The sequence below is a fragment of the Papaver somniferum genome, chromosome 11 (genome assembly GCF_003573695.1).
Source record: "Papaver somniferum cultivar HN1 chromosome 11, ASM357369v1, whole genome shotgun sequence".
NCBI lineage: Eukaryota > Viridiplantae > Streptophyta > Magnoliopsida > Ranunculales > Papaveraceae > Papaver > Papaver somniferum.
Window position 1 is genome coordinate 25,793,963 of NC_039368.1, and position 14,718 is coordinate 25,808,680.

Sequence of the window (14,718 nt, forward strand, 5' to 3'; positions counted from 1 at the left end):
TGTGTAAACGATGAGGAGGAACAAAATTATATCTACAAAAAAATAAATGGGATTTTTTTTCTTCACAAAATTTAGGGGGACCTTGTGACCCCACCGATCCCACTGTGGGTTCGGCCCTGCCTAAAGATGACTCGATAAGCCTTAATTGTACTAAAACTAAGTTATCAACAAACAAAGATCGGTAATTGGATCAAGTCACGAATATAATCAAACTATTAATCAGGTCGTGATCCTGTGTAGCTACGTATTTCCTTCATCATTCCTAATGCGAAAAACACATATCTTCACGTATTAAATTCACAAGGAATCATCTAGTTGGTTTTTATATTCACAAATTGATTTGCTCAGTACGCAAATTCGGAACTTATAAATAATAAAACTTGATGAATTATTCATTGATTAACTCGCGCACACAAATTGGTCGACTTTGAGACGTTACTGGATACTTTTTAATTCTCTGTACATGACATGATCTGGTCACTTCGGGAACTGGATGATTTGAATAGTTCCTTGACACTTTTTGGAACTTGAGTACACGAACTGATTTAGAAAGTTTGCTGACTTATCAGTACAAAAGTTTCTTAAACTCTGAGTCGACAAAATATTCACGAACTGTTTTGCACAGTTCACAAACTATTTTGGTCTTGGTAGTGATTGATCTCCAACTTATGCTTCATATTTCATGAACGACTTAACCTTGTGAGCTGATAGTGATATAGGCTTCTCTTTGATAAGAATGTAAGTGTTCCGGATCCTCGAGGTTTGATGGACTTTGTTCAATTCCAAAAATAAATTTCCAGACCTTGATTTAAATACATTTAAAGGAAATCAATAAGCAATATGTTAGGGGCATATTAGTTAAAAAGTATTCACTTAGGCTAAAGCAACTTATTGGGCTGTAAAGGACGTCACCTATAGGAGCAAGTGCGTAGGACCTTGCTAGATCCAAGAGACGTAAGGAACACAACTGAAGTTGAAATTTCTTGTAGGGCTAATTCAGCTCAACTACATACATCCCATCCCGAAGTATGATAGCGAGCTACTGTCTGTAGCGGCTTAATATAATATGATGTTCAAAACTGGACTAGGCCCCATTGTTTTCTTTACATTGCAATTTATTCCGTTAACAAAATTCATGTGTGTGCGGTTTTTTTTCCCGCATTGAAAATTTCGTATCATTTTAACTATTAAAAGTACTACACATGTTTATAATCCTATCAGATAAAAAGTTGGTGATATACTTGGTACCCTCTCTTTTTAGTCTTGGTAGAACGTAATAAGTTCACATTCATGGTATACTTTAGTTTCAAGAAATTGCATGCCTATTGTTTCTATTGTAAGATCATTGAGCATAGTTTTCGAGAATGTATATGTAGATCTACATCTATTATGATACCTAAAATTGTTGCCTTGAAGGACGAAAGTAAAACAAAATTCATGGGAAAAACATGGCAATAAGGGAAAGAAATTAGTCGCGTAACGACATGTGCAAAAAAATTGTTGATGGTAACAAAGACGCACGTAAGTTTTACGTTTGAATACAGATGGATCAACTTCTCTTCACGCACCTGAAGGTAATAAAAAACAAACTCCTACCGATTTTAATAAAGTAAATGATGATAAGAACGAATGTAGGGAGTCTATGGTTAACACAAAGATTGTAAGTGATGCTTCTGTTGAGGACGAGGCCATCAGTACTGCTTCCACTAAGGCAGATAACACGACTTATCCGAGAAGTGAAACCAAAGTTAAAGTGGCTACGAGCAATGTCAGCAGTGCTCAACTAACAATTATTGAATAATAACACTTCAAGCTTCTAATCAAGCCATAAAAAAATTATCAACGGAGGTTGTTAACGTAAGATCTCGTGTTAATACTAGATAAGGTAGTAACACTGTTAATGTCGTGAGTCCTAACTCTTATAAAGGAACTCGCCAGGTAGATTTATCTGATGAAGAAGGCGAGGTTTATTCGCAAAGATCAAGAAAACAGAAAACAGATCTCCTCTCAGAGATTAAACATGATTGCAAATGCTAAAACTAACAGATTTAGTAGGCTAGCCACGTACACAAATGATATGATGAACATGATGACTATCCACACTTTCATCACCCCCGGAATTTGAGAATATGTTGGTAGAAGATACTCATTCTCCTCCACGGGTGGTTTATAACGTGGTTTGCATGATACTAAGAAGAGAAATACTAAAGGAAAACAAATAATTTACCTAAAGCTTCCGAGAAAAATTTCCGAAAGAACCATTTTATATGAGCTTGTTGATGTAGTTTTTCGCTTCTCGATTTCTCTCTTCTTCCCCTTCTCTTTTTAAGAAATTTCGCTTTTATGTCCTCTTCTGATTATTTGTTTATTTTCTTTTATTAACAATTTTTTCTTTTCATTTTTTTTAGTGGCCAAAAATGCCACGGGAACGTTTAAGAGTATGAGCAAAATAGAACTCACACGAAAAGAAATCCATATTCCAAAATTTACTAAACGAAAGTAAATTTTTCTGGAAAAGAAATCCATATTTCAAAATCCATACACCTCAACACTTGGGATAAATCATGAAAGTCAAAGTCTCTTGGCGGAAGGTTAAAAGATCACAAAAACACCAATACTAATTGCGTTTAACCTTGGCCGACAAAATTGCCGCATTGAGGACAATCGGCGTAAAAAACAAAATCGACCACAAAATTAAGTGCCCCTCCGAAAGACACACAACACAATTCGGATTGGTACTTTAGTATGGATTCTTTTCAACCGTGAAAACGTGCGAACATGCCTTCGAAAAAGTGTAGACTCCGATGACAAAGAGCAAAGTAGCAAACCAAGGTATTCACCGTCAAGTGAGTCGAACAATTCAACGAGTTTTCTTGTCCATGGTTGGTAATTTACAAAACAGCCATTTCATTGCTCCCGCGTTATCCCTCTTAGACCTTCACTACCACCACCACCACCACTATCTTCTTCCCCCACCATTAAAACTCTGAAAAACCCAAACCTGCTGCCTACTATTTTTCTCATGACTAGTGGGTTTTAGGGTTTTTGTTGACTGATGAGTTTCTTCTGAATTTTTGGTTAAAACTTTCTCTCTGTCTTCAATGGCATTAACAACTCCGTCATTATCTTCCTTTCTATCTTCTTACAGATTGAATCCCCTACTAATTTCAAGATATGGCAGAAGGTCAAGAAGCCCCTATCGAAATTCTATTCGTTGTAAACCAAAAATTTTCACAGGTTATCATGCAACATACATACTTTATAGGATCGTTCTTAATGTAATGTTCTCTTCAGAATTGTTGTCCTAAACTCATTTCTTTTCGTGTTCCAGTTGCGGCCATGGATAATGATGTTGGTTTTACCTCTCCGCTAACGGAAAAATCGTTTGATTTTACTTCGGAGGAACGAATATATAACTGGTAAGTCCTTGTATAATTTGTTGAAACGAGCGATTATATTTCAAATTCAGCTTGTTTAAACTGGCATTCAATGGAAATGTGGAAGTTTAGAGTTGAATTTACGAACTCAAGTTGGGTATTATCTTTGTATAAGAGTTGTTCATTTATTGGAGTTCCTTTGAGGATTTTTTTTTTCTGTGTGCTAGTCATTGGTCAGACTCACATGACAATAATTCCATTTCGCTTTATTAAAAGCACACGTTGGTTCTTACTTCTTAGATAAACACTAGGTGTTTACAGAAATGTATTGGTAAATGGGCATGCTTGTTCAACCATTTATATTGTGTTGAATCCGAATTGCCACGTCCAAGTGTTACTTCCAGTCTATACTACTTGTATTTAGGAAATTCTTCCTGCAAATAGTGTCCATTTTTAGTTTCATTTATCTTTCTGTGGGTTGTTTGTATCGTTGTGGGTCTAAATACGGAGTTACTCTACTTAGTGGGCATGAGAATTGCATTCTCAATCCTGACTGCAAGAAATTATAAGTTTGTGTGGTTAGTATGTCTGAAATAGGAATCTTTCAAGTCAACTATAACTCCCGAGGAACAGAATTTTGAGAATTCAGTGATATCCATTTTTGAGAAGAACAAAGAAGTAAATTTCACTCGAGGTGAATGATGTCTAGAACATGTTGAAATTTTGAGATTGAATACTCCCATGAATCCGGAACTGGTCATACATCTCTGCACTTTATTCCACATAAGTATTCTTTTTGGGGATGTTGTTGTTGCTAAAGGATATACTAAATCACCATACAACCTAGAGTAAAACCCCTTTGACCCCGCAAGCTTCTTAGAAATGAGGTGTAGTTGTTGACTATTCTCAACGATTCATTGAGTTTAGTCATTGGAGCGCCATATGTTAATTATATTACTTTTGTGCATTTCTGCATTTTTTTGTCAGGTTTGATGTCAAAATGTTCTAATGCAGGTGGGATTCTCAAGGATATTTCAAGCCAAATGATGATTCGGACGGAGAACCTTTTGTGATTTCCATGCCACCACCTAATGTTACTGGATCACTACATATGGGACATGCAATGTTTGTCACTCTTGAGGTAAGAGAAGTAGCTCTAATAGTTTTCTGAATGACAGTTTAATTGTTAGAGGACCTTGTGATATCATTTGAAGTGCGATAATTGCTTCTTTGTGCGTGACCCATTTCCTGAATATTGGAACAGTAATAAGAATATTAAGCTTGTTTTCCAAGTTCTTTGATTCCACCACCATTTTCTCTTTCAGTATTTTTGATAGATATGATCACCTTGATTTATATATTTTGCTTGATGATTTCATTAGGACATTATGGTTAGATACCATCGCATGAAAGGAAGGCCTACACTTTGGCTTCCTGGGACGGATCACGCTGGCATTGCAACTCAGGTTCTTCCTTACCTTTTGAGCTAACCAGGGAAAAATTGGAATACTATGTAGCATGTTGTTTGTCTTTGGTTAGGATGGTTGTGATTCTTTCAATTTCAAATATGGTGTTAATTCACAATTGTGGCAACACTTTCAATCTGAAAAAAATTGTTCATTCTTTTGTGAAGATCATATCTGTGGTTGATCTTTCAATTGTAGTTCAACTGACATTCTTAATTTTCGTGTTGTGCCCTTTCAGTTAGTTGTTGAAAAAATGCTTGCTTCTCAAGGAATAAAAAGGGCTGATCTTAGTCGAGAAGAGTTTACAAGCAGGGTTTGGGAGTGGAAAGAGAAGTATGTTACTTGTCTGTATTTATTCTCACCTGCAACAATAGTACGTTCATGTGGTTTGTTTGTTGGTCACATGTTGTTATCTTCTGCCTGCTATCCTTCCTATGATTCAGTATCCTTCTGATTGAATGTGCAATTTTTCAGTATATGCTATGTTTAAATTCTATCCTTTTCCTTTTGTTTGGATGAGTAAATGCTGTTAACAAACGAACCGATATGTTAGTTTTGAGCTATATCTACTTATGTTGCTGTCTGCAACTATCAAAATGTAAAATAAAATATGTAAATTACCAACAAGGAAATATGAGAGTTATCTAAAAAAATTGTATTTACATTTATTACTCATACTAGACTTGTAAGCCTCTGATACCCGTCTTACATATTAGTTCATTCAAATATAGTTATACATGTCAGTTGGTGATGATATCTGTAGACAGCTCACAAGTGGTTTACTAGAATAACATTCACAGTAATCTATGTATAACGAAATCATACAGTAGTCGTATGTAGTAGTGGTGTACATTTAATAATGGATATGTAAAGCATCCAGTTGTTATTCATTATTACTTCGACATGTTGGTAATCATGTCAGTGTGTATGAAGGAGACAGAGAAGTGTATCTAGAAAAATGCGGATCTCGACCCTTTCTGGTACATTATCAGTCAATAATGGTTTCTCAAAACATTTTTGCAGCATCAAGAGCATGTATCTGATTAAAATCCATTTAGCGTTATTGCGTAGTTATAATTTCTTGTTGAAATTTTGCAGCAAATCTGAATTCTACTATAATCTAACCATTATGTATATCATCTTGTGTTTCCAGGTATGGTGGGACCATCACAAACCAAATTAAGAGACTGGGTGCATCTTGCGATTGGACAAGAGAGCACTTCACCCTTGATGATCAGCTGAGTAGTAAGATGACTTACTTATTTGTCAGTACTCCTACTAGTTTAGCTATAGCAGTTCATCAGAACCTTCAAGCAGTTAGTCCATGTTTCCAGGATGTTAATAATCATAGATCTAAGGTCTGAAGTAACTATACATAAGTACGTCTGAAAATTATTTGATTCATGAAGGTTATTCAAATGTTTGTGCTTGTATTACTATGTAAGCCTGCTCCCTTAAAAGCAATAGCACAATATATTTTAGGCTGATGTATTGCAACTTCAAGGTAATTTATATCTTCCCGGTATTCTGACTTAAAACTGTCATTGGTTGCAGGATCTGTGGTTGAGGCCTTTGTAAGACTTCATGAGAAAGGCTTGATTTATCAAGGTGTAAATCTAAACCCAAGTGGTTAAAGCTAGAAAATTTTTACCTAACGAAATTGAGATGATATTCTAATGTCAGTGTCACTTCAAGTTTACTTTTGAGCTTTCCTAAGTTGTCACTCTTAGTTTTAGAAGTCCATTTGTTTCTTTCAAATACACTACCAGGCCTCGTAGATCTTCACTTGTGCAATTTCTTTGTTCCAACCAGTTTCTAGCTTTTATCTCGTCTACCAGAAAAGTTAGTTGTAGTTTCAATACCATTATGTGCTATTAATTAGAAGGATTTGTTGTTCTTTTTACTGGCAGGGTCTTATATGGTCAATTGGTCTCCTAGTCTTCAAACAGCAGTGTCTGACTTGGTATGCTATATTATTATACTGAATACAAGTCATATAGCAACTACTATCAACTAATATGGTTCAATCTAAAAATTTAGAAATTTATGTGAATTTTTCCTTGCCTCCTAGGAAGTGGAGTATTCAGAAGAACCTGGTTTTCTGTATCACATCAAATATCGTGTTGCTGGAGGATCAAAGTAAATTTATAATTTATTAAATCTGATATATATTGTTTCCGTTGTGCTCATATATTGATTTTGCTTCTTTTTCTTCTTCCGTTACTTGTCTATGTTTGAAGGAGCGACTTTTTGACTATAGCTACAACACGCCCAGAGACACTCTTTGGCGACGTTGCTATTGCTGTTCATCCTGAGGTAGTATCTCATTTTCACTTTAATCGGAGGTGGTGTCTAATTGTTTCCTTGTGCTAGTGCTACACTATGTGTCTTTCTTTCCTTTTTCAAATGAACGTTGGTAAGGTTTCTGCTTCTGACCTCCAGTAGAGTATTACTGTTAGTCCATTTTAATCTATAGTGTCGATTAAGCAAGATAATACAACTGCCATCGCTTGTTCTGGTCCTAATTCGACCATGTGCAAGTTACCACAAACTGCAACCATAATTGTTGCTTTTAGTTACTGGATCTTTGTTCCCTGCACATATATTTAGCTGCAACGCTGTAGGCTGTATCGTCTTCTTGCTTTTGTTTATGTTCTTCATAACTGTTAATTTATGTTTTGGTGATCCGAGGTGTCTCGTCCCCATAAAGTACCCTGACATATTCAGTTTCATACTAGGCTGAGCCACACTCTGCGTCTGGGGTTGAACCTTCCATAAGCTTGTAGTTGACCTTTTGGAGGAGCCGAATACTGAACTTTCAGTTTTCTGTCATGGTTCTAAAGTGATGGACCTCAGTACCTCACCCCTCTTAGGCTTGCTCTTTATTTGTTACTGCAAGCTTCTTTTAGCTATTTCCTGCTAGTGCACTTGTTTGTTTCTTTTATCAAGGGTTATGTGCATTTATTGAACTCTTAAGTTTTTCATATTTTGGCGTCACAAGAATTAGAGTTTGTAAATATTGTAAATTATCACATCCAGTTTACTAGAAGGTTCTTAATTTTTTTCTCTCTCTCACTAATTGTAGGATGATCGTTATTCAAAGTATATTGGCAGGCAGGCAATTGTACCAATGACATTTGGCCGTTTTGTCCCCATTATAGCTGATAGAGTAAGATACTCCACATCCCCCCATTTTTGATGTCCGTGCTTTGCATTTTTATGTCATGATACGTGAGTTTTGAAGGCCTAGTATTGTTTTGCCACTTCCACTATGAGGTTGTTTGACACCATAAACCTGAGTTGACGAGCCGGGACTTGATAAGTGCAATCTGCTGTCTAATTCCTAAGAATTGAACATGTGGCAGTATGTTGATAAAGAATTTGGGACTGGAGTGTTGAAGATAAGTCCGGGGCATGATCACAATGACTATTTTCTTGCTAGGAAGCTTGGTCTACCTATCCTTAATGTAATGAACAAGGATGGAACCCTCAATGAAGTTGCTGGACTGTACAAGTAAGTGTTGTCAAAGACTTTTCCTGATTATATGTTCACGTACATAAATGTTCTTCATCTTGTGCATAGTAACTGTAAATGGATTTAATTTCAGTGGGATGGATCGATTTGATGCACGTAAGAAGTTATGGTCAGAGCTGGAGGAGACAAATTTAGCAGTCAAAAAAGAACCCTACACCTTACGAGTTCCCAGATCTCAGCGCGGTGGAGAAGTGTGATATATTACCCCAATTTTTTTTCTTTTTGTTAACTTTGATGGATGTCTCTTGTACAGATAAGTGGCTCATACTGTGGTTTCATTCTATAATTAGATAATAGAGCCACTTGTGAGTAAACAGTGGTTTGTTACCATGGAGCCCTTGGCCGAGAAAGCCCTTCGTGCAGTTGAAGAAAAGCAAATTACCATTTTGCCTGAAAGATTTGAGAAGGTACTTAAGTTACACGTTTTGACTCTTAAGAGGTTTCTATCTAGTGTTTTGTATTTACTTACCTGGTGGACCCCTAATAATAGATACTTAGGGGACTGGTTTTCCCAACTTACAGCGAATTCCTTACTTCATTGGCTTCTTTGGGACTAAAATGTTTCATCTGAATCCATATGTGCAGTCAAGCAAATGGGATGACATGTTTATCTCGCGATTCTATTACCAGATACCACATTTTCATGAGATTCTCATGCCTTGCTAAACTATACATGCGTCTTGTCTTAAATTATCATGTGAAAGCTAGTAGAGTTTTGCTGCTATGTGGGCTTTTCTTAAACGTTTGCTCGTTGTTTTTATCTGTAGATTTATAATCATTGGCTCTCAAATATTAAAGACTGGTGTATAAGCAGACAACTCTGGTGGGGACACCGAATACCAGTTTGGTACGTTGAGGGTAAAGATTGTGAGGAAGACTATATTGTTGCTAGGAGCCAGGAAGAAGCCCTAGTTAAAGCCCGTGAGAAATATGGAAGAGATGTCGAAATATATCAGGATCCAGATGTTCTTGATACTTGGTTTTCAAGGTAGAACTTGCAATAGTTACTAAGTAATCAGTGTTTTATATGATTTAATCTTGTATATATTGCATATCATTATCATCTGTTCATTTGTGAGTTTTTAATAAATTTCACGTGTTGAGGTCCAAAAGTCTAACTAGGGCAGTTCCTGCACGCAGTTTCCATATAGCATTTTTGACCCTTTATTTCGGAGATTCAGGCCTTCTACATAAAGCCTTTAAACCTATATATGTCATCATTATGGTCTATTTAAATGCCTTCTAAAGCAGGTTCATATAATGGCAAGCTTGTATTTTCATGGCATGTGATTAACCATTTTAAGTAAAAGTTAGAAAGGTCGAGTATCCTGTTGATCTCCATGATACCGGCATCACCAGTTTAGGCTTCTCCATTAAGCTATAGATGTTTATGCCTCCTCTGGGACTTCAGGATAGTGAGCCGGTGATCCGACCTTTGAGCTTAATGAAGCACCTTGAGCACAAAAGCACTTTGATCTACCTCAGTGTGTGATTATGGTATCTGGTGCAGATCTATATCTTGCCTGTGGCATGTGTACAGATCAGTGTTGTCTTTTGTTTGTGTGATATTGAGGTTTAATGTACTGTTTCATTTTGCTGTAAACAAGTGAAGCTCATTTCCCTATTCCCTCGGCAATTAGTAAGAAAAATATGCTATCGGCGAGACATGCTAATTCATTTTAAACTTGAGATACTCGTTCTCTATTATTTCTTGCAGGTTGATTCTAATTCTATTTACCATTTTACTGAATAACGAATTCATTCTTTGCCTCCTTGTTATTTCATTTCAGTGCACTGTGGCCATTCAGCACTCTTGGGTGGCCAGATGTATCAGCGGAGGATTACAAGAAGTTTTATTCGACAACAGTCCTTGAAACTGGGTATGAAAGTTCATCTCTTGTATGCTGCGGTGAACTCATCGATTATTGTTGGCTTGATATTTTGAATTTTCACTTTGGTTGCAAAAAACTGAAATCAAGTGCTGGGTACTTAAATTGCCTGGAAGCTTTGAACTGAGATGTGAATCAACAAAGTTTAGTATCACCTACCACTTCAGACTGCAAATAAAAGTGAAAAAAAATCAACCTATCAAATTTCTTGGTTTGATTTTCTTTTCAAGTTGTATCAAATAATTTTGACGACCCACTTAAATCTGAAAATTTGAATCTCATCAAAGCAGTCCCTAAAATGTATTATTCCTTTTACAGTATACTGATTTGTGTACTAACATACTGGTTGAAGATTCTCAAGTATTAGTAAATCCTCCAGTTAATTCTGCTTCAACTAAATTTGTCAGCATTTTGGAGTATAGAATTTTTATTGCATGTAAGATTGCTTTAATTATTTTGTTTTTATCAACTATATTTCAAGTTTTTCTTTTTAAACAGAATTTGCTCGCACAATGTTCAGTGTTCCAGTGAATGATTGGAATTATATTGCATGGGGTGTTCTTTTTGGTAATTCTGGTGTTTTCAGGTTTCTTTTGGGACTAATTGAGTGATCTGCAAGTTGTTATGCTGTTTCGACAGGCATGATATTTTGTTTTTTTGGGTGGCACGAATGGTAATGATGGGAATTGAGTTTACGGGAAAGGTTCCCTTTTCATATATATATCTACACGGACTTATCCGTGACTCCCAAGTGAGTATTGGGTTATTGAAATCTTTTTTCCATTGTGAAACTAGGCAATCTCTGCTGTTCTTTATTGTCACACTTATCATCAAATAATTTTTTTGCAGGGACGAAAAATGTCTAAATCATTGGGAAATGTCATTGATCCACTTGATACGATAAGGGAGTTCGGAACAGATGCATTACGATTCTCAATTGCTCTGGGGACCGCCGGGCAGGTTTGCTTTGCTTGCAAGGAGTTTTTAGTTCCGGCGTGCTGCTCTCTTATCAATGATTCTTGAAACTTTGCATTCTTCAGGACCTTAATTTGTCAGTCGAAAGATTAACCTCTAATAAAGGATTCACTAACAAACTGTGGAATGCTGGCAAGTTTGTGTTGTCAAATCTGCCTAGTCAAAGTGATGCATCGGCGTGGGACAACATATTGGATTTGAAGGTTTGTTTTTCTTTTCTTCTTTAAGCCATATAAAAGATCTGGGCTTCCATACTGTGTTGCCATGATCTTGCAAGTGGAAAGCTGCTGAAGTTTGGATTTTGTTTTTTCGCATCATTAGAATATGAAGTCATTGTTGTCTGAAAAGCTAATCATATCGTGGCTATGACCATAATGGAATGTTCACTCAGCCATAAAAAAATTCTGGAGAAAATGTTTTCCTTTCTAGAACTTCCATCTACGTAACCGAAACTGTCCATCTGCAGATTATTTGTTAGGTTTTATAAGTTGTGCAAGAAAAAGATAATTTGAATTTTTATAACTTCTGGTATCATATTCAGATTTGTTACCATTAGCCTCCTAAGTGTTCCCACTTAACCAGGAAACCTGTACATGTGTCTGGTGTAATCTGATACGCATACACCCCTCCTTGAGATGTAAAACAGGCTACAGATTTCACCAATGCAATATCTTTAGGGACGTTTCAACTCCTTTAAAGGTTTTCTTTGCTACCATGTTCTTTTGTGCTGAGTTTATCTCGTGTTTCATTTATTTGAGCTAGTTAGGTAGTAACGTGGATATTTTAGTATCTAGTCCTGCTGCTAATTTGGCGACTGGTGGTCTCTTTCAGTTTGATTCGGAGGATTCTGTTTGTAGGCTACCTTTGCCTGAGTGTTGGGTGGTGAGTTTCATCTGTTCCAGTGTTGTATCATGTTCTCAAATTTCTTACCACAACTTATTTTCTTAAATTTTATACTTAACCTCCAGGTCTCGAAACTTCATCTGCTGATTGATTCTGTAACCTCAAGCTATGAAAAGTTTTTCTTTGGGGATGTTGGGAGAGAAACATATGATTTCTTTTGGGGCGATTTTGCCGATTGGTATGTCTTAAAGTTTTCTTCAAGTTCCTTTTGATCATTAGTTAAACAAAATCCTAATGTCAATAATGAAAATCGGTATATATAAAGGTTCCATTTGGTAATTTTAATCAGTTGCAACTGAGTAGTTCATGGATTATTAAATAGGATAGTTTTGAAGTTATACTATTATGTGGATAAAAGAAAAAATAACATGAACTTCCTTTCCAAGCAACACTGTTGTCTGAGTTGTTTTCTTGTTACAGTGGATTGACCATTAATGGATCTCCGTTTCAATTGCGCGAATTGCATTATGTCACTGTAACTAATATACTTATTTCTTAGGTACATTGAAGCTAGTAAAGCTTGTCTTTATAAGTCCGAAGGAAATATATCTGCTCCTGTTGCCCAGGCGGTTCTTTTATACGTGTTTGAAAACATATTAAAGATGCTACATCCGTTCATGCCATTTGTTACTGAAGAATTGTGGCAGGTAAGATTATTTTCTGTTGCTTAATTTCTGGGTTTCTTATGTATTCATATGTTTTCTTATGATGCTTCACATGATCCAAGCATAGGCATTACCTCATAGGAAGCAAGCACTCATTGTTTCTCCTTGGCCTGAGACGTCGCTTCCAAGGAATGAGAACTCCATTAGAAGATTTGAGAACTTGCAAGCTCTGGTGAGTTACTTCATTTCTTCTTTTGTCTTGATTCTTGTCCCCCCCCCCCCCTTTTTTCTTTCCAGTTCATGAGAAGTTCAATGTCGTGTTCCTTTGTTCCTTCTCTTTTACCAACGAAACAGTTGTATATTTGTTTTGTTTTTTTAATATCTGCATTTTACTCAGACTAGAGCAATCCGAAATGCCCGAGCAGAGTATTCTGTTGAACCTGCCAAAAGGATATCTGCTTCAATTATTGGAAGTGATGATGTCATCCAGTACATGTCTGTGAGTATCCTTCATATTGTTTCTACTGCATTATGTGCTTCAGACCTGGTCTCTAATTGATATGGCTAAATAACGGATTGGACTCGGAGAAACTTAATCCTTTCCCATTTACATTAGTAGAGGTGTCATTTCCTTATGTAACATCTCTGGATCTGAAAGAAACATCTTTAGCAAAAATCCAATTTCCTTTCGCCCTTGTCAGAAAGCTTTTTTGGTTGAACTGGTACTTCATGCTAAAATTTGTACTTTCTTTAATGCTCAACCAGAGAAGTACTTTCTTACAGCTCAGGTGTCAATCCACACTTTCTGTAATGCTGAAGGTTAATTTATTTTAGTTTATTTCGTACAGAAAGAGAAGGAAGTCCTGGCATTGCTTTCCAGACTAGATTTACAAAACGTTCATTTCATTGGTTCTCCTCCAGGCATGTATCCTGATTACATCAATTATCATCTTTAAGATAAAACATTCTGGCAACTTTTATGTAAAGGAAACCAAATGCTAAATGTTTAATCTGGTAAGTGTGTGGTGGGTCACTGATTGTGTTTCAGGGGATGCAAAGCAATCGGTACACCTTGTGGCCGGTGAAGGTCTCGAAGCTTATCTGCCTCTTGCTGACATGGTGGATATCTCTGATGAGGTCCAACGCCTGACAAAACGCCTTTCAAAGATGCAATCAGAATATGATGCCCTTAATGCTCGCCTTAGTTCGCCCAAGGTATATAATTCTTCCATCCTAGTCTATACACACTGCACACATATATCGCATTTTAGTTCCACGCTTGCCCCCATATTAGCAGTGAACTTCATATTAATATTATTGTAATGTTGTAATATAAAAAGTGAAGTACCTTCATGCAATGCAGTTTGTAGAGAAAGCTCCGGAGGAAGTTGTTCGTGGGGTAAGAGAGAAGGTAGCTGAAGCAGAGGAGAAAATAAGTTTGACAAAAAACCGTCTTTCTTTACTAAATTCAACAACTTATATCGCCTCAGAGTAGCCCGTGATCATTTTTCAACATCCGCTTTTTCTGCAAGGCCATAGTTTGTGCGTCTTATTATGATATTAATGGTAGTAGAGATTAGGATGATGACCTAATATAGGGTCCTCAATTCCTCCATGTTAAGCTGAGGAACTGGATACAAGGTGAAAGCCTTATATTTTGCGAGTGTATATGAAACTGATATAGCAGCAATCTTACAGCTCTCCTGGTGCCAAATGGGCCATCTGTGAGGATAGGACCAATAGTATAAGGTGCTCGAAATTAAGAGTACAAAATGTATGGAGGAACAATGACAATTTCGTATCGAAAAGAAGAGTGATTTATTTTGTAGTTGTACATACAACTTTTTTCTGCTCTCGCTATATCCTTTTGTACTTTTGTGTCAAAACTACTTCCTTTCGTCTTCTTTATTTGTCATGGTGTAATCGTCTGTGTGTTGTCTTCAACAATAAAAAGTATCGTCAAGGAAT

The 14,718-nt window shown here is 36.5% G+C and overlaps 1 protein-coding gene across 3 annotated transcripts; it reads left to right on the forward strand.

Annotated features, from left to right (window-relative positions):
- The first annotated feature begins 2,736 nt into the window (after nt 1-2,736).
- On the forward strand, nt 2,737-14,584 carry LOC113322508 (valine--tRNA ligase, chloroplastic/mitochondrial 2-like). 3 transcript variants are annotated; one of them, XM_026570604.1, is made up of 29 exons: nt 2,737-2,832; nt 3,149-3,237; nt 3,332-3,419; nt 4,392-4,518; nt 4,760-4,843; nt 5,082-5,176; nt 5,997-6,088; nt 6,398-6,451; nt 6,754-6,806; nt 6,915-6,982; nt 7,084-7,159; nt 7,929-8,012; nt 8,209-8,357; nt 8,452-8,569; nt 8,669-8,785; nt 9,146-9,366; nt 10,169-10,258; nt 10,907-11,018; nt 11,117-11,227; nt 11,308-11,445; nt 11,825-11,941; nt 12,074-12,124; nt 12,211-12,323; nt 12,645-12,792; nt 12,878-12,982; nt 13,148-13,249; nt 13,599-13,671; nt 13,799-13,965; nt 14,114-14,584. In XM_026570604.1, exons 3-29 carry the CDS (start codon nt 3,340-3,342, stop codon nt 14,243-14,245), a joined length of 2,877 nt encoding a protein of 958 aa, XP_026426389.1. In that variant the 5' UTR covers nt 2,737-2,832; nt 3,149-3,237; nt 3,332-3,339; the 3' UTR covers nt 14,246-14,584. The 3 variants fall into 3 exon arrangements, with proteins under 3 accessions (XP_026426389.1, XP_026426387.1, XP_026426388.1); XM_026570602.1 differs by lacking the exon at nt 2,737-2,832 and having other exon boundaries at nt 2,877-3,237; XM_026570603.1 differs by lacking the exons at nt 2,737-2,832; nt 11,825-11,941 and having other exon boundaries at nt 2,878-3,237.
- The last annotated feature ends 134 nt before the right edge of the window (nt 14,585-14,718 follow it).